Source organism: Astatotilapia calliptera, unplaced genomic scaffold (genome assembly GCF_900246225.1).
Source record: "Astatotilapia calliptera unplaced genomic scaffold, fAstCal1.2 U_scaffold_5, whole genome shotgun sequence".
In the NCBI taxonomy this organism is placed as follows: domain Eukaryota; kingdom Metazoa; phylum Chordata; class Actinopteri; order Cichliformes; family Cichlidae; genus Astatotilapia; species Astatotilapia calliptera.
The window spans coordinates 206244-233443 of NW_020535789.1; the positions used below are offsets into that span (position 1 = coordinate 206244).

Below are 27200 nucleotides of genomic sequence, written 5' to 3' on the forward strand. Positions count from 1 at the left end.
GACAACTGGCATATTAATGATCAAGGAACTAACCTCATAGTCCATTGTTAGTCAGAGGTGCTAGTTTCAGTCATTGTGTAAATGTACTCTTCATAAGGTTGAGGAACTGCCTTAACTCTGTTGAATGCGGAGTTCACTGGAGCTTCACAGGCACTGCAATCCTCTTCCACTTCTTCATGATGACATCATGGAGCTGGTGGAGGTTAGAGACCTTGCGCTCTTCCACCTTCCATTTGAGGATGCCCAAAAGATGTGCAATAGAGTTTTAGTCTGGAGACATGCTTAGCCAGTCCAGTACTTTTACCCTCAGTTTATTTTTTAAAAGGCAGCAGAAATTTTGGAGGTGTGTTTTTGGATTACTATCATGTTGGAATACTGCCCTGTGGCCCAGTTTCTGAAGGGGAGGGATCATGCTTTGCTTGAGTATGTCACATGTTACAATTCAAGGTTCCCTCAATTAACTGTAACTCCCTAGTGCCAGCAGCACTCATGCAGCCCCATACAATGACATCCTACCACCATGCTTGACTGTAGGCCAGACACAGTTGTCTTTGGGATTGGGGGCCTATGGCCTAGTCCATCTTTATGTAGATCAGGAGTCCCCAATCCCAATCCAAGAGGGCCGGTGTCCCTGCAGGTTTTAGATGTGCCCTTGATCCATCACAGCTGATTTGAATGGATAAATTACCTTCTTGACATGTCCTGAAGTTCTCCAGAGGCCTGGGCATGAACTAATCATGTGATTCAGGTGTGTTGACCCAGGGTGATATCTAAAACCTGCAGGGACACAGGCCCTCATGGACTGGGATTGGGGACGCCTGATGTAGATCAACAATTCTTTTTTAGATTCTCAGAGAATTCTTTGCCACGATGCGCCATGTTAAACTTCCAGTGACCAGTATTAGAGAGTTTGAGAGCAATAACACAAAATTTAACACACTTGTTTCCCATTTGCACCTGAGACCTGGTAACACTAACGAGTCACATGACACCAAAAAGGGAAAATGGCTAATTGGGCACAATTTGGACATTTTAACTTAGGTTTTAGTCACTTTTGTTGCCAGCAGTTTAGGCAAAAAATGGCTGCATGTTTAGTTATTTTGAGGTGACATCAAATTTACACTGTTATACAAGCTGTGCACTGACTTTTTTTACATTGTATCAAAGTGTCATATCTTCAATGTTGTCCCATGAAAAGATATAACAAAATATTGACAAAAATGTGAGGGATGTACTCACTTTTGTGAGATACTGTATAATTTTTTGTGAAATTTTAAGGAGGCTTGAAACATGACCACTGTGCACGTAACCTTGATGTTCTTTTAAAACTATGTGTTTTACCTGATTTATTTTTAAGTTGGACAATGTTCTGCTTTGTTACCTGTGATGTCTGATAATAATATACAACACTGATATTTTTTTACAGGTCAGTGTCTCACTGTAATGTACCCAGTAAGTTTAACAGGAAAACTTCCTCCTCACATGTTTTTTCACCTTTGCATAAAATTTTGTTAGAGACAAGTCCAAGAAAAGGCAAAGGTAAAAATATAAAAAAAACAGGTTAAAAAAGATATGAAAGATAAAAACACTACACACTGATGTCAAGAGAGGGTTTTAAATGCTGTAGCTCAACACATGTACAGAATAACAATTATTAGCTGCACAGAAACAGTGGCAGGATATATTTTGTGTTTTTTAAGCAGAAGAAAAAATTTATTCTAAAAAAAAGTGAAATACTTTAGAGTTGTTAATGTTATCCTCTTAATTATAAAGATGTATATGTTCATGATTTTAAATGTGAACTGAGTTATTTACAGACAACTCAGTAGATGATTTCTCTCTAAAGAAAAACAAGAGAAATGTCAGCGCTTTAGGAAATACATTGTGAAGACAACGATTTTATTTACACTGAAGTGTGTTTATAGACGAAGGTGAAAGTATTCATGTAGTTTTGGTCAGTCAGTGTAATAATCAGCATAATGAACAGGATCAGATGTTGTAATGAGTGAATGAAGTCAGACTGTAGATTTTTCTTCTTCTAGCTGTACTGACTGACCTTTGACCTCATGTGTTGATGACTCTTCACCTCCATCTCCTCTCACAGGGAGAAGATGATCTGCAGGATCCTGCTGCTCATCATCCTCACCTCATGTGTCTCTGGTTCGTTTACAGCTTCACTTTATGAACTCCAAATAAAGCTCAACAACAGATTTGTTCCAGTTCTCAGTGTGTCTGCTCCTCTCTTTCCCTCTCTGTCTCCTCAACAGGATCATTTGTAGTCAATGTGACACAGACCTGCTATCAGGCAGAGGAGAACCACAACATCACACTGGAGTGGACGTTCACCACCAAACCTGACAGATCCACCAAAACTCTCAACATCCTCTGTGAACTCTTTATCAATGATAAACTCTCAGTCCTGCATCATGTCCATGAAGGTGTTGAGGTGTCAGAGTCTCAGGATGAAAAGTTTTCAGGACGAGTCCAGAGTGACAAAGACGCCCTCAGAGAAGGACGAATCAGACTGCAGCTGTCCAGACTCAGGACTGATGACTCGGGTCTGTACCTGTGTGAGGTCAACACTGATTATGGCTTCGGTGTTGGAAGATGTCGACTCAACGTAACTGGTAAGTTTATCATGATTAATATTAATATTATTATTACCATTATTTATTTACTAATTTATTTCTATATCACTGAGAGACTTGAATGAGTCCTGCTGAGAACTGTGGGTTTTTTTTAAGTCCAGATCATGAACACGAGCAAGTGTCAACAATTACATTTTATGCTTTTTTACAGCAGCTGCTGATCAGCTCCAACCACCGAGACCAACTCTGAGTTCAAGAGAAGAGAGTCGGGAAAGAACCTCAGTTTATATTGTACTGGGACTGACAGCAACAGCTCTAATGTGTGTCAGTCTGGCTGCTGTCAATCATTCTGTATTAAGGAAAAACAAAAAAAGAAAAGAACGAAGAAAAGAAACATTGGGTCTCCAGAGCTTTTTGGTAAGACATAATTAACCAGCAGATTCTCTTCATTTAACATCTGTTCAAGAGCCAGAAGATAAGGTAGTGCTATAAATGTAACATTTACATGTGACAGAGTTTAAATTAATAGAAATGTAATGATCAGTGTTGCTGTACATACTGCTTTTCTTCTGAAAATGATGACTTTCTTTCATTGTGCTGCTTCATTTTGTAAATTATTGTGTTTATGAGAAAATTGTTTCTGAGTTTCTTTGTCTAAATCTTTTTTTCAAAGCACCATACGTTTTCAAACATCTATTAACAAAGAAAAAACACACTTTACTGGCATCAGTTCTGTAAAGGACACATGTTCAGACCAAGTGAAAGACAAAAGATTCAATTCCAACAAGTCTAAACACTATATATCTCTGAGAAAACTGCAACTTTGAATTTCACAATACATGCTGATGACATTGTGCTCAAATTTAACCAATAAGCTACACTATTATAATTAGGGGTGGACGATATAAACGATATACAATAGAAACGATATAAATTTGGCCAACGATAGAGATTTTGACTATACCGCTCTATCGCGATAGCGCATGTTGATGATGTCATCAAGCTGCGCCTGTTTTGGTCGAAAGCATCGCAGCGGCTACAACCATTATCATCTGCAAATTATGCTGACAGTCATAGCAAAGAGATGAAGCACTTTTGAAATATGGGGAAAGCCAAAAACTGCGCTTCCTCCACTTCCGTAACATTGATTCATTAATGTTGAATTCTCTCGCAGCGGCTCTATTCCCATGTTGTTGCAGTATATTAATAACTAACCTTGTATTGTGGATGAATAATCTCAGTTGTTCTCCTGACTGAAGTTTGCCCCGTGTATAGCATCCTGCTATGCGATTGCATTTGTCCCTGACCACCAGAATCCCTCACGTTAAATTTTAATGAGTGGAAAAAAAAGTTGGCGTTCATCCTCCAGCTTCACTGTGCTAATGTTATGCTAACATAGCTGTGTCGCTAGCAATCACGTAGCACAACATTATATACCAGGTAGTCCAACTTCAGTAACCCCTCAAACGCCACTGCTGTTTAGTTTTCTGTCTTCGATTTTTGAGAAAATGAAAGGATTTTAAGTGTGCCTTATAGTGTGGAAAATACGTTATACAGAAGAAAAGAATATATCGCGATATATATCGTTACCGCACATGCTTCAAATTATATCGCGATATGAATTTTAGGCCATATCGCCCAGCCCTAATTATAAGATTAGTAAGGTTAACTTTAACAGTAAATATGATAACAGTTATGTTTACATTTAGATTTATGTTTCTAACAAAGTAAATAATTTCACAGAGTCAGAGAACTTTAAAACATTGTGAGGTTTTCAAAGCTTAAAAAAAAGAAATGACACAAAACCTGGGAATAAAGTGTCATGGTTGGCTGTGTGGCAAGCAGGCAAGCAGGAGTGGTGGACCCAAAATGCAGGACTCAGACTCGAGGGATGAACTCAAAATACTCAGCTTTATTTGCTGGCACAGGAAAACAAGCATACAAAGCAAACTAAACTAAACTGGGAAACAACATAGACTCACAGGAAAAGATCCACACAACATGAGGGTGAACTGACATTAACGACACAACAACAAGAACTAACTGACAGGGACTAAAATACACTGGCAGGCACATAAGGAAACGAGGAACAGGTGGGCACACAGCTGGGACTCATTAGGCTAGTAAGGACAAGGAAGTAAAACAGAATACACTATGAGACAAGACCTTCAAAATAAAACAGGAACTCCACAGGCAGAATTCAGAGACAATACTAACACAGTACAGAGGAAACAGGAGGAACATGAGGGCAGAACTAAACCTAAGAACTAGAAATCACAACCCAGAAGGACAAGAAATCTAGAAAAGCAAAACAGAACCCAATAAACAATAATATAGAATCAAAACACTGGGCCACAGGCCCAGGACTGTGACATAAAGATTGTCACAACAGTTTCGCCACTTCCTCCTTTTCCTCTTTTCAGACTCTACTCTTTTTTTAAGTGTCCACCAGGTGTACTCACAATTTTCCTATCTGCTGTCATTACCGCCCATCCACTCTCTATTTGATATTCCTCACATCCAAGGGCGTAGATTTGGTTTTGACATTGGTGGGGACGGATGATTCAACCACCAAACCCTGCCCTGTTTCTTTTTTTTTTTCCTATTTGTCTTTGCTTCTTGATAAAAAGAGGAGAAATATGCTTGCCTACATATGCTATTCTACATGCTTTTAAAACATTTAAAATTACAATTCAAAATTATAATAGTTTTATATGTGAATTATATAATGTTGAATTACTATTAAACAAATGACTGACTAAGTATTTAGACTTTAGTTTACTTCAGCCATATTCCATATAAATCAGGTATACAAAAATACAAATAGCTTCAAATACAGTCATGACAATAAAAAGAATATGACTTTAAGGACTTAACAACATTACTTCAGTTATAGGACACCAATATCTCTTATAAATTAGCATTAAGGGAACACTGAATGACCTGGTGGGTTTTATCCATAAAACTAATCATCTAAAATTACCTCAATTCATACTTATGTGCGATCTCATTACCACAAATTAATCGATAGAAAATCGCGATCTCAATCAGAGGCGGAGCCAGACATTTGAAACAGGCTTAAGCTTAGCCCTAAAGGGTAGTATGCATGTGGGATTTTTTTTATTTTTTTTATTTTTTTTTATTTTTTTTTGGGGGGGGGGGGGGGGGGTAGAAATGACTGAAAGATTGATAGGCTCTGTTTTGAGTTTTGTTCAAAAAAGAATGACTTCATATAGGGAGAAATATATATCACATGTGCAGGACACCTTAAACTAGTTTTTTAATTAAGCAGCAAGGCAGAACAAGGTCAGGGCTGTATCAAGACACGAGGACTACACCCCAATTCAACCAGACCCAAAACTGATCCAGAATTAAAACAGGACTACAACAGTTCAAAATCAGGACTACTGAGGATTTAACAAAAACAGAACCAGAATCAGAACTAGATGATAGTAGCACTAAAAATCATCATAGACTTGCGCTACACTTATTTTTTTAATTCTACCAAAGTACACTATTTAGATTGAGAAAGGTTTATATAATTATTTAGCCTTGTTGTGCAAACAAGCCTGCATAACTTAATAAATATAGAATTTGAAAAATAGCAAACCTAAAAAGAAACACTAGGTACAAGATACATGAGTACCTATGATACGGTGATACTTTTGGTAAACAACCATTTGACTAACATGTGTGTCTCACCTGCTCTTGTTCCACCTCTGATCTGTCCTCATTCTCCATCTCCATCTCTCTTCCTCTCTCTCCCTCTTTGTGCTGACAATCATCAAATATACAGATATTTACAAACTCTTCAGATCAAAACACAAACACTTTTTTAATTGTAACATCAAATCAGACTAAATGTTTATTTTTTTAGATTGCTAAATATAAAAAAACATATTTGTTAACTTTAAGAGTAAAGAGAGAAACTGTCTGTATTTCTTAATTATAAATGGCACCAAATTGTATTCAAAATTGAGCCACACTTACGGAGCTCCACAATTCTTTTCCTGTTGTTTTGGTTGACATCTCTTGATTTTCCCATGTCAAAGAAACAGGATCTGTGTTTTGCCTTATATGCATCCACAGCTGTGCCACCAATTTACTCACATGGACTCTACTAACCTATCAGAAGCTTCTTCAGCTCAGAATGGAATCGTCTGCAGTTTTCTTATTAATTAACAATAAACTTAGTGTACATGTACTCCTAGATTTGATCAAAGTGATAAAAAATAGACAGATCTGTCTCTCTTTATTCTGACATTTAACTCATTCAAAATATATTTCAATATTTATCTATAACAAAAGTTTACTCTAAATTAATGTTGTACAGTAAAAATATTTTATGTTTTCCCCCTAAAGTGTAAATATCTGGTTACAAATGTGAATATCCTGCTGTGTACTGAAATCCCTCCTGTTTTGTTTTGTTCTGATTCTGATTCTGATTCTAATGTCCATTCTTATATTTCAGTACATAACTGAAACCGATTTAGTCGGGGAGGGTAAGAACTGAAAATATGAAATAAACACACGTAAGCTAAGACTCTCTAAAAAAATAGCATTTGTTCGGCTTTTCATTTCGCCATTTGTTGATTCACTTGAACAGCAAGTAACGTAATATTGGTCAAGTGATCAGTTTGATATCAATCTTTAGTGATACACCGTCATATTTACATTATTTGTACGGTATGAATGATTTGCTTTGGTACCTGGTCAAACTTAAGCTCTCCTTAGTATGGCTAGCTCCGTTTCTCCAACAGCGCACTCACAGGCAGCAGCTGCCCCGCCCCCTCGCTCAGTCGCTTAGTGCCTTAGCTCGGATCATACCAATATCAAGGGGGATTCAAGCACAGCCGTAAATTCCCACAGTGTGCACTATGGTCGTGTCCAAATTCATGGGCTGCATCCTCCTGAGGACCCGGCCTTCGCGGTCTACGTGGGCCGGGTCCTCAGAAGGTCGGGTAGGCCGGAAGTAAACGGCCGTGAAATTGGACGGTCTAGCCTTCTGATTAGCGTCACCGCTGTCTCAGTGGAGTTTAATAAACTCGGTCGTCTGCTCCTTGCTATCTAAAATATAACAGGACACTGGCGTAAATTCTCGACTGTCTCATACTTCTGTTTAATCAGTTTTCTGTTTGACGTTTAGTCAGCTGTGTAAAAACCAAGGAGGAGGGGGATTAATAAAGTTTTATTTTATCTAATCTTATCTAATAACTTTAATCTCAGCCAAACCGATTTACTCACGAACAAACAAAACACTGAAAAAAGCCCAACAATAACATTTTTAGGTTGTCTAAGTGACTTATATATTACATTTAACCCGAGCAGCGAAAGTCCGCGGTGATCTGAAAATGATGTGCCGGGAGTTGTGCCGTTCTCGGCCGCATCAGTAACCCTCGAGCTCCCGGCTAGCTGTCGAGCTGGTGGGTAGCAGACGTCTCCGAAAACGTCGAAGCACTTTTGCAAATATGCGATATCTTGATAAACCGAGCAGATATTTGATGTTTACACAACTACTTCCTCGCCTGAAAATATGTTAAAAGTTTATTTTGTGACCCAGAAAGATTAGTATGAGTAATTTTAAAACTTAGTATCGGCCATTGTTGGAAACTGGAATTTGGCTGGGCCGCGCTATGAATTCTGGGATATGGTAGGCCACGAAGGACACACCCGACCCATCCTTAAAATTCGGGGAAAAGGAGGACGCATTTGTCGGCTACATTCGGAGGAGTCTACGAATTTGGACAGCCTTCGGCGCGTCGCTGTGACGTAATCGGTCTACAAATGCGGCCTCAGGAGGATGCAGCCCATGAATTTGGACACGACCTACGTGCTTCGAATATTGTGTGTACTTTTTGTTTTATGCAGTTGTCAGCCAGGCATCTAACTATGAAAAAAAATACACTCCAAAAGACCCCGGACTTCTGACAAAACAACCCGGGCTTAAGCCCAGTAATGCTGGGCTTACACTGTGCGATTTTTGGCCCATTTTGAGCCGATTTTTGAGTCGTGCGACCGTTTTGGCGATCGGCCTGATTTTGGCCTTCATCGTGCGTCGTGCATCGTGTAGTATACGTGGGGTAACGAGACGCGATTAACACCTCACGACCAGCTCCCGATCATCAATCGCTTGGTCGTGAGGGTGTCACCGCAGTTTGTCACACTGCGCACGCGCAAACACAAATGTCAGTGAAAAAGACGGCGCAGCACGGCAGTGCAGCGTGTGATCTGGACACAAGCGATGGAGGTACAACTTGTAGAACTTTGGAAAGCTCATCCGAGCCTTTTCGATGTGGCCTCACAAAATTATCACGACCACAACAACCGTGAAAATAGTTGGATTTACATTGCTGCTCAATCACAGCTGCCTGATCAATGTTTTTCATTAGCAATTTAGCAAAGTTGATGATGGCAGTGTGCGTGTCTGTGTGAGTGAAAGACAGAGAGGGAGAGTGAGCGACAGAATTTCTGTTATAACCTTCATTTTATGGACGCACAGTGTGAGCACTCAGGTCGCATCAGAGCATCGGGCCGTATAGTGTGAGACCCTGCATCGTGACCTATGAACTTCTAACCCCTGCGAGTCAATCGTGCAGTTTGAGCAGGAGCTGAATCGCGCGACTGAAAAAATCGCACAGTGTAAGCCCAGCATAAGCCACTCCCACGCTCCGCCCCTGATCTCAATTCATACTTATGTGCGATCTCATTTCCAAATGACAACGATTTAAAAAAAAAAAAAAAAAGACGAGGACGATTGTACCGCATTTTGATCCGGACGTAATCTGCATGAAAACAAGCACTCACTATTCCTGCTCAACAAATGACAAGGGCGGAGCCTTGTACCACGTGATACAGAAGCTGGCTGCTAAAATTGGCAGGGAAAAAACAACGGAGAGCACGTCAGGGATGATGAGAAAGTGACAGGAGAAAATCCGTCCCGGACAACCACCCAAACATCAATAACGGGAACCTTATACAGCGCTTCCCTATACCCGTCGAACTCCTGCAGGCACAAAGAAATTACGGAGGCTATCACTTATCACCTGACCAAAGATATGGCTCCCATAAACACTGTGCAAAACGAGGGATTTAGGAAAATGACCAACACCCTAGACAAACGCTACACAGTGCCGTCCCGCAACTATTTTTCTATTGTTGCACTACCTGCTCTATACATGCAGTGTCGAGCAACGGTGGAGACGGAATTTAAAGCAGTACAACATTTTGCGGCAACAACAAAACGTGAGACATTTGTTGTTTTTATGTTTATTTATTGTTTTTATGTTCAGTCTAAACTATACGAAATTGATGTGCAGTTAATAAGTGCAATAAATATTTATATTGGAAAAGAAAATCGTGATCTCAATTCCAAGCAAAAAAATCGTAAATCTCATTTTATGCAAAATCGTGCAGCCTTACCACAAAGCAAGGCTGGACTGGGACAAAAAATCGGCCCGGGCATTTTGACTAGAGACCGGCCCACCAGGATAAAGATTGAAAATGTGACGTCATTCAGGGGTAAAACCGCAAAGGATTCTGGGAACTTGTGGCAAGAGGTACTAGCGCACGCAGGCTTTCAATTGAACTCAGTTACACGGCGATAAAAAGAAACACAAAAAATGGCAAGAAGCTGTTGTATTATTAACTGCAACAGCCGGTCGCATGACAGCCACGGAAAGCCGACGGGTAAAGAGATCGTTTTTTTTTTTTATCAGATTACGTCGTTGAAGAGAAATTTTTTAAGCCATGTTTCCGAAGTAAGCCGACGGATGGTCTGGATATACCAAATATAACGTCTCAGAACACTCCAGCTCACAGGTTAGTCTGCTCCAAGCATTCCCACAAAGGTCAGTCTTCTGTTGTAGTTAATATGTCATTTTTCTTAACATAATTGGTGATATAGGTTACAAGCAAGTCTGGCGCTGAACAGAAATTGTTGCACTATGCTCCTTTATTTATTGTGCATAAATAGTGAATTGTCCTGACACAATATTGTGTTTCGCTTCTGTTATTACCATGGTACATTGACAAAAACATACTTTTATTCACAGGATAAAACAGTTGTTTTGTATCACTAATTGTCCAGTACGATTACAGCATACAATATTATTGTCACTGCTACATTTCTGTAATGAACCAGAAATTATTTCCACTACTAATTAATTACCGTTGAGCTCAAAGGTTATATTAATAAACGGTTAACGAATGTGTATCTATGACGACGATTTGTGAGACTGGTAAACTTACCTTTGTTCGTACGATGGTCTTTACTTTCTACACGGTGCATTTCAAGGTCCTCTACCCATCCGTCGGTAAACTGTACCTGGGCTTGTTGCAGTGACCTGAAGTTACTAAACTTCACGAGTGTATGCACTCACTCCAAGAACCATATAATTATAAATCTGAGCGTGGTGAAAGTTGGGCAGCACGCTGACGTCTTTTGTCCACTCTGTGTGCTCGTACGGGTATAACCCTTTCACTCCTTTGATTTTTTCCTCGTATCTTTTCTTTGTCTTTTCGTCGAGTCTGTCTTTGTACGGACCGGCATTGTTCTCCTTTTGTTATGTACATTCCTTTTTTGTGCGGCAAAGAAAAAACAAGAAGGTATTGGAACCGGAGAATGAACGTTTTGCGGTGCTGCAAATGCTTGCATTTGATGCCGGTACTTGGATTGTTTTGCCACGAGTTCCCGGCATGCAATGCGCGAAAAATCACGTAATTGCTAAACAAGGGGGCGGGTGCATTCGGCCTCCTCGGCTGTAATTGGTCCAGCCCAGAGTCAATCATGACCAATTGGCCAATCCAACACCTTTCATTATATATACCCTTCCTAAAAATAAAAAAAATCCATCGGCCCATAAAAACAAAAAATCGCCAGCGGCCCACCGGGCAGATGCCCGGTATGGCCAGTCCAGCTATGCCACAAAGTAAAAGATCTCTCAGCAAAATGATGCAACATCTTAGGCACACTATACAAACATTACTGATGAGTCACTCATCAGTAATGTTTGTAGGGTGAGTGTATTTTTAAAACAATTTGTGCAAACTGCACTACAAGATGGAATATTTGCAAAATCATGACTACCTCATGATATTTTGTCTCAGAAATTAACCCTATGAATATGTCAGTACCATTAGGATTAAATTATTGTGTCACCAACATTTTAACGTTAGACATATAATTTTAACAGCCTCTGTAAACTGATGTCCTGGCTTGCTCGAGGCTGCCATTTTCTCTGACAGTTTCAATCAAAATTAGAAATGCTGCTCTGAGACTGAGAGAACTAATAGTGCTGCCTGTTGTGCAGTTAGTTTCCAAAACACGTTATTCATGGTTACATACAATTTTAGACTGATGTGGGCCAAAGCCTAGCATAGCCTGTAACATTATTATGACGGACACATTTTATGAGTAAACTTGAGTTTAAGTGACTAACAGGTTTCTTTGAAAAACACTTTCTTATATTCAGGTTCTTCCTTTTTGCTGCCGTCCTCCTCACAGCGCAGGCTTGCTGCTGCTAAAATTAAACAGAGCTCCCTGAAAGGCACAGCCAATCACATTGGCCATATTTGTCACATGACGTAGGACTCCAGTAGAGAACGTAATTGAACTCTTTCTGCACCACTGGGTGAATGAGACGTTGACAGATGGGTTTTTTTTTTTTTTTTTTCATTTTTCTTTACTCGAAGAGATCTAATTATTGGTGGGGACAATTCAATAATCGGTGGACATTGGTGGGGACATGTCTCTTCAGTCCATGACAAATCTCTCTCTCACTGATTCTGCTGAACCTAAAATGACTGAAACATATTAAAGATGTTGTTTTCCCTCAAAGTGAGCCAAATGTTTATTTTATTTTTGAAGTGACAGAACAAAGTTATGCTCAATGTTCACTGCTCACATTTCACAGACCTCACCTGTATGTCTTTATATTGGCCTCACTGATTTCAGCCTTCTGCAAAATAGTCCCAGCTTCCTACTCCATCATGTCACAGTATCAGAATCAGTTAATCATAAACAAACAGAAGAAAAAAAATCAGCATATACTAAAAAAAAATTGTTACAACTAAAATGAATTTTTATACTCAAATCCAGAATATTGTGAGCTCTCTATCATCAACAAGAAGCATTTTCTATTTTATCCCAAGCCATTTTCTTTTACTTCGAAAAAGTGGTAAAGTCAGTCACACTTGTGCTTTTGTGTCTCAGTCTCTGTATTGGTGAGATGCTTTCAGTGAAAACTTCTGCAATTTGTCCATCATCAGTAGTTCCACTGATCGGTCAACAATTCAACGTCCCCACTGGCTGATTCAATTACATGTCCACATGAAGGCGACAAAGGTAAACACAAGAAAACAAAGAAACTCACTGACATATAAACATGCTGACAGCTCAAAAACCTGAAGCTGCTCAATTTTCTACCTTAAATCCAACACTCTAAAAGAGAGAAAAGACAAAGAAGTGCCACCTGTTGGTTTATGGTGGAAACAAACCATATTTCTGCTTTTGATTATTTTCTGAATGTTCATATAATTCTATACAGAATGATAAACACCGTGACACAATATTTAACGTTATAAATCTATTATAATTTATACAACTATAATTCATTTTAGCTGTATAAATCTATATTAGTTAAAAAATCACTATGTTGTATAGGCATAAAAGATATATATATACAAACATATGGATAAAGTTTATTATTGTTTGCAGGATGATAATTAAAAACATTAAAGTTCAGCGTGCAAAAGTTAAAAAAAAATGAATCCTAAACACCCTGAACTCACAACTGCAGTCTGACAGTTTTTAAGAGATAATAAAACAAATAAGCAGAACACTTACCTTTCCCATAAGTGACAGTGTGATAAAAGTTTACTGTTGAAGTAATGAAGAATATAAACATGAAGAGGAGTTTCCTACACTGTTTTGTGGATCAGCTCTAGATTGTGGCTCATTATTCTCTTTCCACCAAATCCTCTAACAGTTTCATTTACATTGTTGATCAAACTGTTTCCACTTATTCATCTGATAAGCTCAAAGTTTTCCGACATCCAACCCTCGACTCTGTGTAGAAATCCTGTTATTTAGACAGTAAATAAATGAAAAGCAGCAGAGCAGCAGAGCTGCTGTCAGTCCACAGTAGAGGCCGATCCCACCTCGACTCTCTGTGTTTGATGCCTTAGGTTTTCTCGCAGATTCAAGAAAATCCCTCACTGCTGTAGAGACACAAACATCTGAGTCACTTATAAATAAATGTTACACTAATACCACATTAAATAACTCACATCTCTAAGAAGGATCTTATTCGTCCAAAGAAGTGCCAAACTAGACATGTTTAAATTGCTCTCCTGAATCATCTCACCAGTGACGTTGAGTTTCACTGAGAGACTCATTCAAGTCTCTCAGTGATATAGAAATAAATTAGTAAATAAATAATGGTAATAATAATATTAATATTAATCATGATAAACTTACCAGTTACGTTGAGTCGACATCTTCCAACACCGAAGCCATAATCAGTGTTGACCTCACACAGGTACAGACCCGAGTCATCAGTCCTGAGTCTGGACAGTTGAAGTCTGATTCGTCCTTCTCTGAGGGCGTCTTTGTCACTCTGGACTCGTCCTGAAAACTTTTCATCCTGAGACTCTGACACCTCAACACCTTCATGAACATGATACAGGACTGAGACTTTATCACTGATGAAGAGTTCACAGAGGATGTTGAGAGTTTTGGTGGATCTGTCAGGTTTGGTGGTGAACGTCCACTCCAGTGTGATGTTGTGGTTCTCCTCTGCCTGATAGCAGGTCTGTGTCACATTGATGACAAATGATCCTGTTGAGGAGACAGAGAGGGAAAGAGAGGAGCAGACACACTGAGAACTGGAACAAATCTGTTGTTGAGCTTTATTTGGAGTTCATAAAGTGAAGCTGTAAACTAACCAGAGACACATGAGGTGAAGATGATGAGCAGCAGGATCCTGCAGATCATCTTCTCCCTGTGAGAGGAGACAGAGGTGAAGAGTCATCAACACATGAGGTCAAAGGTCAGTCAGTACAGCTAGAAGAAGAAAAATCTACAGTCTGACTTCATTTACTCATTACAACATCTGATCCTGTTCATGATCCTGATTATTACACTAACCGACCTACACTACATGACAATATGCTGTGTAAGAAATTAATAAATAAATGAATATTGATAAAATAAAGAAAACTCACAGGGAGGATGAAGACTTCATAGAGAAGTCAGCCTGTCAAGATGTGATCAGCTTCTTATCTTTCCTGTGAGTTCCAACATTCTTCTCTTTCTGACTATTACCCTTTCATTTTCACTTTCAATCAAATATGATATGTTTAGGGAAAATTGTTTGGGTTTAAATATTGGGTAATATTTATTCAAAACAGAGTCAAACATTATTTTCAACAAAAAAGACGTGACCTTGATGTAAGCAGAGTTTTCAAACTAAGCAGAGTTTCCTAACTTTTAGAAAATCTGTACCAGATTTTCTAAAAGTGTAAAATTATTAATAATCATTTAGATCCAAGAAACTGTCATTGTTAGGGTGAGTGCAGAGTTTTTTCCCTAGAGCCAGTGGGTCCACTTCTGGGCAGAGTCGGTGCATTCCTACAGGAAGTCCACACCTGTTAGCAATTGAGCTTCCAGTACTTCCAGTACTTAGATTTTACCGCTCCTGATCTTGCAGAAATTTCTCGGGTGGGTTTTTTTTTTCTGTTTTCACAGCTTAAGGAGATCTTGTTTCACCTGCATGGAGAACTCCAAATTGTCTGTTCACAGCAAACTTCCAAATGCAACCACCACACCTCAGGTCAACTCCAGCCATTTTATTTGCTTAATTGATAATGACATAAGGAAGGAACTGCACACACCTGCCCATGAAATACCCTTTTAATCAATGTCCAATTACTTTAGGTCCCTCGTAAAAAAAAAAAAGTGTGGCACATGTTAAGGAGCTGAAACTACTAAACCCTTCATCCAATTCGAATGTGGATACCCTCAAATTAAAGGCCATTATTTAACTATAATTGTAATATCTTTCAATAAACATGGAAAAAAACAAACCTTGTGTCAGTATTTAAATATATATGGGCTTGACTGATCAGAGTAGATCAGGATGACAATAATCCAGTTTTAACTCACAATTTCTTAGGTCAAGAAATGATTATAAACACAGAAAATAACATAAAAAATGAAATAAATACAGTTGGGTAGTCAAAAATGATGAGGTATTTTGGATAGTTACAGATTAAGGGGAGTCTTTGAAAAGGACTACACCACCTTCTGTTTCAGTTAGGGCCCAGGGTGACATACATATGTTTTGGTATTACTTGAGCATTTGCGATTAACTGTACAAGCTAAGTGGCAAAGGCCGAAGACAGCAAAGACTAGGCACACATGTTTTTTTGAAGGTGTCTTTAGGCAGCAACACCGGAATTCAACAAAAGTCAGCCATCTGTCAGTAAACAATACATGTGCTTCCTGAGCTCAGTTTTATATAAAAACATGGTGGTTCCTAATCAAGTTCTTTCCACATCAGCAGCTTACACCCTCCCTCCCAGAGCACATGCACATGCAGCAAAATATACTTAGAAAGGAAACTAAAAAAGACTCATTTAAGGCAGACCCAAAGACTATTCTTCCCTATCAGAAAGTAAAAGCAAACAAAAGACAATTTTCTAACCTAAACTTCTACCAAAAAAACATGAGATAAAGGGTTTCAAAAAAGAGGGCTTCTCACTCCTACTGAACTGCTGCAGTGCTCAATATAATTTACAAGGAACATTTACAACAACTATGTATAAAAATGTCTTAGCGCAACACAAATACATCTTAATTAAAAATAGCTCACACTTTTCAAAAAGACTGCAGCTCATGATTCTCACATAAATGCTCAGAAGTACAAACAACTAGCTGCCTCTTTGTTGGGTGTAGAGGAGACAAGGAGAAGCCAGGTGGCTGCCAGTAGAAGTGGGCAGATTGATCCAAACCAATACTAGTAATGCTATTTGTTCTATGTACACCAGTATGATAATGATGAAGCAGTAGATTCAGTTAACGTGGTTTTATTAACCAGCAGAGCAGCACAGAACTTACATGCTTGGATTCAATAACCGAATGCACATACACCACTCAAAACATATACAGACCTACACGGAGGTACAGCAAGCGGATTAGGACAAAATACCAAACTGACAGCAGGTTATCTACACTATTGGATCGATCGTTAATTATTTCTTTGGAAAAATAAACCTAAAACATGCACTATGAAAAACGTCCAAACATTTTTCTGTGTTTTAGAGACTGAAAATTTTACATTTCAGGTCTCCAAAACCCCAGTTTCAAAACACATGAAAAGCTGAAAGGTGTGTTTTGTTGTGTTAACTGATTAATGTGGAAAGTAACAATCACAGTGATATAGTGGCGATTAAAATGTGTCCAGAATTTGCAAATTGAGAATTCATCTTCCAAGTCATGGCACACTACTCTCCCCCAAATAGCTGCTTGAATAACTTCAAATTATTGGTACTGATATCTGTATTTACTTGGAATTGGCTCAATACCAAAATTTGCAGTGTGTACTGTGTAGCTGTACTGTGAATGAGGGAAAGTTTGATTTTCGAATGTTTTTATTGAAATATAGATATTGAATGACAAGATATGTGTTCAAATAGCATCAATTAAGACACAACTTTAGTTTTTTATTTTTATATGATAATTCTTCATAATTAAACAATAAGAACAAGTGGACTGATGTCCTGTTCTGGTACTAATGGCTTAATGATTATAAACCCTTTCATATTTGATATTTCTGGCTGTCAGAGACGTTAAACAGATGGTGAGACTCCTTCCTTTTTCAGGGAGGCAAAGGAGGGAGGATCTGAGAGGTAAATCTCTAGGTGATGGCTAAGTGAAAAACAAAGGGGTCTCTCTCACTTTGAAGGAAAGGTTTCAAGGATGAATTGAACTTCGAGGTATAGAACTACATGATGTGCTGCAGAATTTTATTTGTTTCTGTGTTTCTGTGAGTGTATATAAGATATGAGGCAGCCATCGTTAGAGATCACTTTGGTGTTTGACCAGAGCGCTCTCTCATGTGATTAAACCAAATCAAAAGACGCTCATTAAGTGTTAACAGTTTATTTTAAAACTTCCACGACTAGAGATATTTGTAAAAACCAAATTAATCTTTTTGATCCTATTACCTCTATTTATGACATGCGCATGTGTAAAAGAAAACAATACTCCATCTCTCATTATTATTGTTCCTTTGGATTGTAAAGACCAATATGGATTATCTAAGGCCTTAAACACTGAAATCAAAAGTGCAATCAAGTAATCAGATGTTTTATAGCTTTATGAATAATATATATATATATATATATATATATATATATATATATATATACCTATTTTGAATGATTGCTGTCATATAGATGAGATGCACCGAGAAAACAGAGATAAATGCACTGGTTTGCCTGGATATAGTGGACTGTTACAATTGGTCAGAGTTAGTTCTTGAAAATGTGATAAATGTTACCTTTTCATGAAGAAGGAATTTAGTTCTTTAAACAGATATATTTTAAATAAAATCAAAATAAAACCTAATGCTATGCCAGCTTCGAGCTTTGATTAACAGTGTGTAGAACAAACCTGATGACACGAACACCTAAAAATCTGAAGTTGCGAAAACAGACCCATACGCTTGTCTATGTCACTGCTTCACAGAACAGCATCATCAAGATGCAGTCATAGCCAAAATGGTCAGCAGGTGTCACTGTGGCAAGGGTTTCAGATTGTTTCAAAGTCTTGATACAAATGCTTTGAATGTTTCAGTGTTTTATGAAACCTTGCTTTGCCCATCATTAGTTCACCATTTACGCCTTTGGGTTTTCCTGCAGCTCTGCAGAACGTAATGGGATAAAAAAAAAATGAGATAGCAACAGCAGGTATTTTATCTTTAGCTGTTGCTTTGTGTCTGCAAGTAAATTGTTAAAAGCTAAAGTTAAAGATAAAACTAAAACAAATGAAGTGCAAATTCTTCTCAGAATTATAATCCAACATGGCAAAGGTGAAGATGAGCAGAGAAAGAGGCAAATCCAAGTCCACAATGCCAATTGGTTTGATCCCTTTGGTGTCACTACTGGGATTTCCAGCAGTGAACTTCTGATATCCAGTCTTTTGAACACTCATATCACAGGACTCCCAGGAACTGACCAAGTATGTCTCCAGGCACTCCAATTTATTCTCTGTTAATGGCCTACTCCTCCTCTTCACCTAAAACAATCAATCGCTGTGTTCACATATAATCCACCGATATCTAGCCACACAATATTGTTCTCTCCATGTCTGACCTTTCACCCACTTTAAACTAAACCTAAGGTTATTTCATTTTAGTCACATCATTTCTCTTAACATAGAACTTCCATCACATTTGAAGATTCAGTCAAAAATGATTAACCTTCAATTCATATTTGGACAGTTTTTGGACAGTTTAACATATTGTCAGAAGACGATTTAACATAAACCCTTTTAAATTCAGATGTTTTCCTCTTTAAAACTTTATGAATCACAATGTACTCAATACAATTTCTTTCTACTAAATCATATATCTGTTTAAATTCAGACTTTCAGAGAATTTAGTGTGTCCTGTGTGTCATTTTTCATCAACTGCTCAGCCCACAGGATCATTTGTAGTCAATGTGACACAGACCTGTAGATTTTCCTTCTTCTAGCTGTACTGACTGACCTTTGACCTCATGTGTTGATGACTCTTCACCTCTGTCTCCTCTCACAGGGAGAAGATGATCTGCAGGATCCTGCTGCTCATCATCCTCACCTCATGTGTCTCTGGTTAGTTTACAGCTTCACTTTATGAACTCCAAATAAAGCTCAACAACAGATTTGTTCCAGTTCTCAGTGTGTCTGCTCCTCTCTTTCCCTCTCTGTCTCCTCAACAGGATCATTTGTAGTCAATGTGACACAGACCTGCTATCAGGCAGAGGAGAACCACAACATCACATTGGAGTGGACGTTCACCACCAAACCTGACAGATCCTGGACCTACATCTTCATCATCTGTAACCTGATAACTGAGGATAAACTCTCAGTCCTGTATCATGTTCATGAAGGTGTTGAGGTGTCAGAGTCTCAGGATGAAAAGTTTTCAGGACGAGCCCAGAGTGACAAAGACGCCCTCAAAGAAGGACGAATCAGACTTCAACTGTCCAGACTTGAAATGTTTTTTTCTAAAGATTTTAAAGTTCTAAATCCTAAATCCGGGTAAAGATCAAAGTTTTATATGAAAGAGGTCCTAAAGCTGTGAGCAGTGATGAGGAAGACTTGTGAAAGGCTCAGGAGTTTCTTCAGCAGAGAGATAGACAAAGTACAAACACAGAAAGTGGAGAAAAGGATCAGCCCCTACTGTGACCTGATAGCAACTCTGTTGCCATCTACAGTTGTTACGAAATCAGTTTCACCCCGGTTCTTTTATTCCTCGGGCATCCAGAGACTCAGTCATTTTCACAAAAACCTTTATTCATCTTAATTCATCTTCATTTAAGCATGCATCTTCTAGAAGGGGAGATGTGCAAGGCCGGTGTCCCTCTGCAAATCTTGCACTCCTTTGTTTGTTAAGCACTGTGTGTGTGTGTCTCTGTGTACGTGACTTCCTGCCAGTCATAAAAGTAATCTCCTCACCCAAGCTACACCAAATTCCTCTAAACAACAGAGAAAACAGAGTTAATATATTACAAACACTGAGACCCCCATCCAGGTCTCCCTTGGGGAATTTCCACTCAGCATTAACTTCTCTTTGTCTTACTTTCGCAGTTCAAGTGGGAGAGGATCTCCTAAAAATCTACTCCTAAATTCATGACACACTCAGGCCTTTATTGCATCCAGGGCAGTGCCAGTGTCTCTACAATAATTCTACATCCTACCTAACACATTTCTAAACTCTCAAATAAGCTACACATTTCTTCACAGTCCAGCGACAAAAGTTTCTACGTCATCAGATGTAGAAACTCAGCTCTACAAAGTCCCAGTCGATATAAACACTGTTATATTATGATCTAGCTGCAGCTGTATTTTGTGATCTAAGATGTAAAACCACTCATGGCATTTTTTTTACACTTCTGATGATTTATATTAAGTGTGTGAATGGGTGGATGACTGGATGTGTAAAGCGCTTTGGGGTCTTTAGGGACTAGTAAAGCGCTATACAAATACAGGCCATTTACCATTTGCACCAGCTTTGAACCCTGCGGCTTTTAGTCAGGTGCGGCTTTTCTATGGATTGTCCATGATTGTTGTGATATCGTAAGACGATTTGTTTTGTTTGTTCTGCTGTTGTACGGCACTACGTTGCCTGGCGGAAGGATCGGGGTTCAAGAGTGGTATGTTGGTCACGTGTCCGTCCGCCAGGCAACGTAGTGCCGTACGAAGTAGCGCGAAAAACAAACTTCAAAGTAGCGCTACGCGTTCAGCGGGAGGCGTGGATGATGAGCGGCGATAAACTTGCGAAAAGCAAGTTATGCCCAACTCCACCGGTGGATTCTGACAGCGTGGAAAAGTGTGAAAACATCCACGATCACCAACGGATTTCTAAGGGCTGGACTGCTGCATGATGGAGAGGAGGACACCGCCACGGCCCTTCTGAGGGTGTTCGACTCTGACAACGAGGATTTCTTTGGTTTTGAAAGTGACAACGAAGGAGAGAAGCGGAGAGTGGATGACGAAGCCATCCTGAGCCTGTTCGTATCCGACACTGGAGAAGAGGACTTTGGTGGTTTTAGTGGGCAGGAAGAAGAGAAAGATGGTGGTGAATGACTGACTTTTCTTCTTGTTAAAGCCGTGTCACTGCACCTGAGCCTAAAAGGTAGGCTGAATCTATTGTTCTGGTGTGCTGTAGGTTACTGTTATGTACTACATGTGCAAATATGTACCCATAACTTGTTTTTCAAAATATTAATAAAAGGGGTGTGTCTCCAAACAGCCATCTCTTTCCTGACAATTCCCTTTGTGCATATTCTCTTACATATGATGAGTCAACATTGAAACACCTGCGGCCTTTAGTCAGGTGCGGCTAATGTATGTACAAAATAGGATTTTCCCCTGATTTTAGCTTGTGCGGCTAATATTCAGGTGCGCTTTGTAGTCCGGGAAATACGGTACTTGGAACTAAAAAAATTAGTTCCAAGGAATCCAAGGGAAGGAAACGGGGAAAATCACTCTCACTCCTCTTCTGCCACACACTGCACTCCGCCAGTCACTCTCCACTCGTCACAAAAAAATCCCCACAAGTAAACAGAAACAGGACCAGGGAGTCTACGTGCAAAGAGAATGCAGATTAGAACGAAGGAAAAACCCCACAAGAGCTATGAACAATCTCAGAGCCGGGGCTACACTGACACGATTCACACAACAATCCAGCGATGAGTAGCCTCGCTTCTTCCACATAAGTAGTGGCAGGATAATGAGACGCAGGAGGCAGGAACCCATAAAGAGTTCCCCCAGGCGAGAGAGAGAGAGAGAAAGCAAAACAACAGCAAAGCCTTGTTGAAAGCTGAGTAATCTTCAGGCTGGTCTGCTGGGCTGTGACAGGTCTGATGATTCCATACTGGTTTTCTGTGGGTGTGGAAAGAACAAAAATAATAGTATTACTAACACCCTTATTAAGCCTTTAAGTCTAATAATAGAGTGTGGGATTTTTAAGAATGTGGTCTGACAAGCTTTGCTACTGAATTGATACAAAAACAAATGAAGCTAGACTATTCCTTTAACTAACAGGTTTGGGAACCATAACTGTTTGGTGCTATGACTGAATGAGTTAAATAGTTCGCTTCCATTACACTACAACCTCTTTTTTTTAAAAAAAAACTATTTAAGGCACATATTTTTCAAGGTAAACAACACCAACAACCAATTTTTAAACACCATCTGTTTAATAATCCATAATCTTTTTTTTTTTTTTTTGCATTTGAGCAAATCAATTAATAAATAATACATTGATTTGCTAAATTATTTTAGGAAATAGCTACCACACGTTATTGAATATTTATGTAAATGTTTACTATCCTGCATGAGTTCCAACAACTCTCTAACCAAATGGCACATTTTAATAGCTGCATGTATAGTAGCTACAGATAATTAAAAAAAACCTCCATCCACCCATAATAAAAAAAAATAAAAAAAAATAAATCTGTGAAACCTTTAGTATAAACCTTCAGTAAGACTTTTACTTTAACATAAGGAATTTCTTATGTGTTTTAAATGTTTTTAAACACACTGAAATATAACCATTTAACACTGACAGAAACTTCTGTCAAAAAAATTAAAAAATAAATGCAGAAACAAACAAACAAAAAACATACTAATGTTTGTCTTTTTATGGAATGTTTTTCCTTTTTTCATTACAATGTAGCTAAACTAATGGAAAGCTATTGTTGGTGATTGCTGTTAACTAATAGAGCAGCCATAAACTATGTATAAACTGAGTCACTGACGTTAGGAAGCGGAGGAAACGTATGAGTGAACTTTAACTGACATAGTGTGCAAACATGAATGTTCTTTACAGTCTGTTAGTAAATCTCCACAGTTTCCTATTACTGACTGTTTCATCAGAGGTTTCTTCATAATTTACACAGAGGCCAGTCTCCATGGACAGAGATGATACACTGATGGCAGTTTTCAAATGTTTATTGAACTGGCTGCAGTTGCACAGGGGACTGGAGAGTGGCTCAGGAGGGGTGGGGTTAATGCAGGCAAAGTACTTAATGGTATTCCAGCACTTAAAAGAATGCAGGATGTTATCTTACTCCCTGGTATGAATTGTGAGGAAGTGGGGGTCCGGTAGGCAGCCATATACACTCAACAAAAATATAAACGCAACACCTTTGTTACTGCTCCCATTCCCCATGGGATGGACGTAGAGACCTAAAATTCATTCCAGATACACAATATAACCATCCCTCCCAAAAAGTGGTCACAAATCAGTCCAAATGTGTGGTAGTGGGCACATCTGCTATATTGAGATAATCCATCCCACCTCACAGGTGTGCCACATCAGGATGCTGATCTGACATCATGAGTAGTGCACAGGTGTACCTCAGACTGCCCACAACCATAATGGTTCTGGCAAGTATTGACTCAGGGGGCTGATTAATTATGCAAACCCCACTTTTCAGTTATTTGTTTGTAAAAAATGTTTGGAATCATGTATGATTTTCGTTCCACTTCTCACGTGTACACCACTTTGTATTGGTCTTTCATGCTTCATGTGGAATTCCAATAAAATTGATTCATGTTTGTGGCCGTAATGTGACAAAATGTGGAAAAGTTCAAGGGGGGCGAATACTTTTGCAAGCCACATATATATTAGTGCTGTCAAAATGAACACGTTAACGCAGATTAAGCCGTCATCACGATTATCACGACAAAAAATTTAACGATATTAACGCATCTGGAGTGCAGATTGACTCCAAATCCCTGAAATGTTTCTGTCAGTGCATTTCAGGCAGTTTGTCCTAGTAATTACTAGAGATGGCACGATACCACTTTTTTATGTCCGATACCGATATCATAAATTTGGATATCTGCCGATACCGATATGAATCCGATATAGTGTTTTTTAATCAACAAAACTGTTTTTTTAAATATCTTGCTGCATTTTGTATAAGTTCATACTCAAGTTTAAAACAACAACTACACTCAGGCTATTCTGTTATACCTGTATGCAAAAAAAAAAAAAATTTCATAGTTCAGCAATACTGATCAATCTAATAAACTTAAACCTACACCATCCTCCCTATTCTGGTATTTTAAAGAGTACTTAGCGTAAATATTAAGCAACCTAACTAACAGGGTTCCAACTCCCAGCAACAACAAAAATAAATAAATAAAAAATAGGGAACCACCCACCCTCCACCTCATGATGCTTAATCGACGTAATCAACCTTAATTTGATGCAGTGTGGAAAAAAATGCACAGAAATCAATTATTTTTCAAGAAATATTAAATAGATTCAACATCTTTCTTCAACAAAATTGCAGACTGCACAGATGGTACCTTCTGTTAAGGTTCAAAATATTGGGGATGGAGACAAGAGAAAAACCACAATAACAACACTGGTCCGGCCGGGTTAAGTCAAACGATGATTTTAATAGTCACACGCGTGGGAGATGGACACTGTATGCAGACAGCCTCAGATCTCAAAATGGTGGAGCACTGCTCAAACTCTTATAGCCTCTGGTTCTCCCACCTTATCATAAAAGCCTAAACATTCACATGCTTTTCTCTCACACGGTGCCTAAGCTACGACCTTGGCTCCCCGTTTATCTGCTCCTGCTGAGTTGGGGCAGAAAACTCCAGCATGCTCTGTTCTCTTCTAATCAGACAAATAAGGCGATGACTTTCTGCAAACAGTATTTCTTATAACATCATAAAACAATATCATTCATCCACAATAAATCAGCAGTCTAATGTAATGCAAATCAGTTTAACGAATGCCATAGTTATCAGCTTCTTCTAATTCAGGAGAACTACATAATAATTCACAATCTTTAGTTAGGGGTATAACATGGCATAAAATAATATTATAATCTAACACTTCCCAAAGGAAAATGTACTATAGCTTACTAGGGTATATATATTAGACTTAACAGTTACTATATACAGTAATTAACTTCTATACATTTTACATCAGATTAAAACTTTGGGTGTAAGATTCAGATAATTATTTAATAACATCCAGACATTTAAAATGAGAATAAGAAAGAAAAGTATGTCTTTGTGCCCCCTTTTCCCTGTTAATACCCTATCGGCCCCCCTGGCTAAACTTTGCTAGATCCGCCCCTGCTCAGTTACAGCCGTCAGCTGCGTAAAAAAAGATCCTGGTGTAGAAAGTAATATTAAATAAATTCTAACAACAGCTTATCAAGCTTAAACGTTCTGCTGTTGTTCAGCCGCTGGTTTCCTAATTTCTGATGCAAAGTGGGCCAAAAACAAACAAGAGAGACGGACTCGCGACAGAAAAGCCGATCAGCTGATCATTAAGCAGTTTCATGATTGAAGTAGCAGCAAGAAGAGGCAGTCGCTCCATATATCAGTTGTTAAGCTTAATGCAGGAATGCTTTACAAGCATTCAGAGATGAACTTACACACTTGCTTTACTTCTCTCGGGATAACTTTGTCGGAGATGAAATGCCAGGTTGCTAGCGAAGCTCCACATGCTATCCAGACCACCACAGGTCCTGCATGCCACAGCCGCTCTATCACGTGATGCATACTGCTGCGACGTGCTAACGTTCTGAGGTGAGTTACGGTGTGTTGCAAGTTTTGTGAGGTGCTTTCGTGATATTTAATGGATCGGATTACATTTTTTATTTTTCTCCGATATCCGATCCAGTAATTTAGGTCAGTATCGGACCGATACCGATACGTAATATCCGATCGGTCCATCTCTAGTAGTTACCTTTGCACCCGCGCAAAGGGGCAGTTGATCTGGTAGTGGCGGGCAGCTGAACCAATCAACTCAATCTGGAAGATGATAAACATGCTTTGGCCCTCTTGATGGGAAATTTGAGTATTAAAAAAAATAACAAGACAGAACAGTGACTGACATAAAGTGTTACACACATTGTGCATGAAGGAATTTTCTTTTCACCAAAGCACTTCCAGCTTAAAATATCACATTGAGACAAAATATACGTTAGCCGGGGATGCTGCTAGCACTTTCGCTAACGCGTCACCCAGCTTGTGACAAACAACTCATGGTGCATCGGGGACTCAGTAAGTCTACCTTGGACATATTGACTGACACAATGCCAAGTGGATTGCAACAAACTGCAGACCTATTAATATCATTGAGAGCATGCACTTTACATAGCTTTGGTTCCTCGTTTCAAGGACTTGAAGTGCTCCCCAAGAGTGACAGAGAGAGTGGATAAATCTTTATACAGAGTTTTTTGTTAACAAGAACGTGCAAGGTGTTCAGTAAACATGTTAAGTGCACATATTTTCCCTTTTTTCTGAAGTCTGTTTGCTTGTGCAAAATGAAATGCGATTAACATAGATTAACATAAAAATGAAAAATATTTAATAGTGATTAAATAAAATTAATCCACAGTAAGCCTATGTATATATATATATATATATATATATATATATATATATATATATATATATGACATCATTAGGCTGTGCTGGTAGCTGACTCTGCCCACTGTGTCTCTGGAGCTCTCAGTGAGTTTTAAACTGGACACCAGTTGTTTGTGTGGGAAGTACTTGTGGTTGCAGCGGCAGCAAAGAGGCAGACGAAGACAGTATCTTCTTGCTGTAAGTATATGTTTTTTATTTGTTTGGTTGGTTTAGGTTTTTTGTAGGTTTTTTTTATTTTTATTTTTTTGTTATGAGTAGCACCTCAGACAGAAGTTTAAAGCCAACAGCTCCATCACTGTGCTGCAGCTTTAAGCCACAATAATGTTTAATTTCCATGAGATGTTTAGTCATATTCTTTAGTGAAGATGACTGAACTATGTATTTTATTGAAGCTCTACAGCTTTGTACTCTTTGTATACTATTGATAAATGTTA

The 27200-nt window shown here is 38.7% G+C and overlaps 2 protein-coding genes across 2 annotated transcripts; one reads left to right on the forward strand and one right to left on the reverse strand.

The window, feature by feature from the left end:
• Positions 1-2080: 2080 nt before the first annotated feature.
• LOC113018210 (CD276 antigen-like) lies at positions 2081-3065 on the forward strand. The gene is made up of 3 exons (XM_026161278.1): positions 2081-2160; positions 2268-2627; positions 2800-3065. Exons 1-3 carry the CDS (start codon positions 2112-2114, stop codon positions 3018-3020), a joined length of 630 nt encoding a protein of 209 aa, XP_026017063.1. The 5' UTR covers positions 2081-2111; the 3' UTR covers positions 3021-3065.
• A 10390-nt stretch (positions 3066-13455) lies between these two features.
• Positions 13456-16744, reverse strand: LOC113018211 (uncharacterized). Its single transcript, XM_026161280.1, has 4 exons — positions 16705-16744; positions 14532-14587; positions 14065-14424; positions 13456-13805 (listed from the first exon to the last, which is right to left on the reverse strand). The coding sequence occupies exons 1-4, from the start codon at positions 16731-16733 to the stop codon at positions 13624-13626; spliced, it is 627 nt and encodes a 208-aa protein (XP_026017065.1). The 5' UTR covers positions 16734-16744; the 3' UTR covers positions 13456-13623.
• Between the last annotated feature and the right edge of the window lie 10456 nt (positions 16745-27200).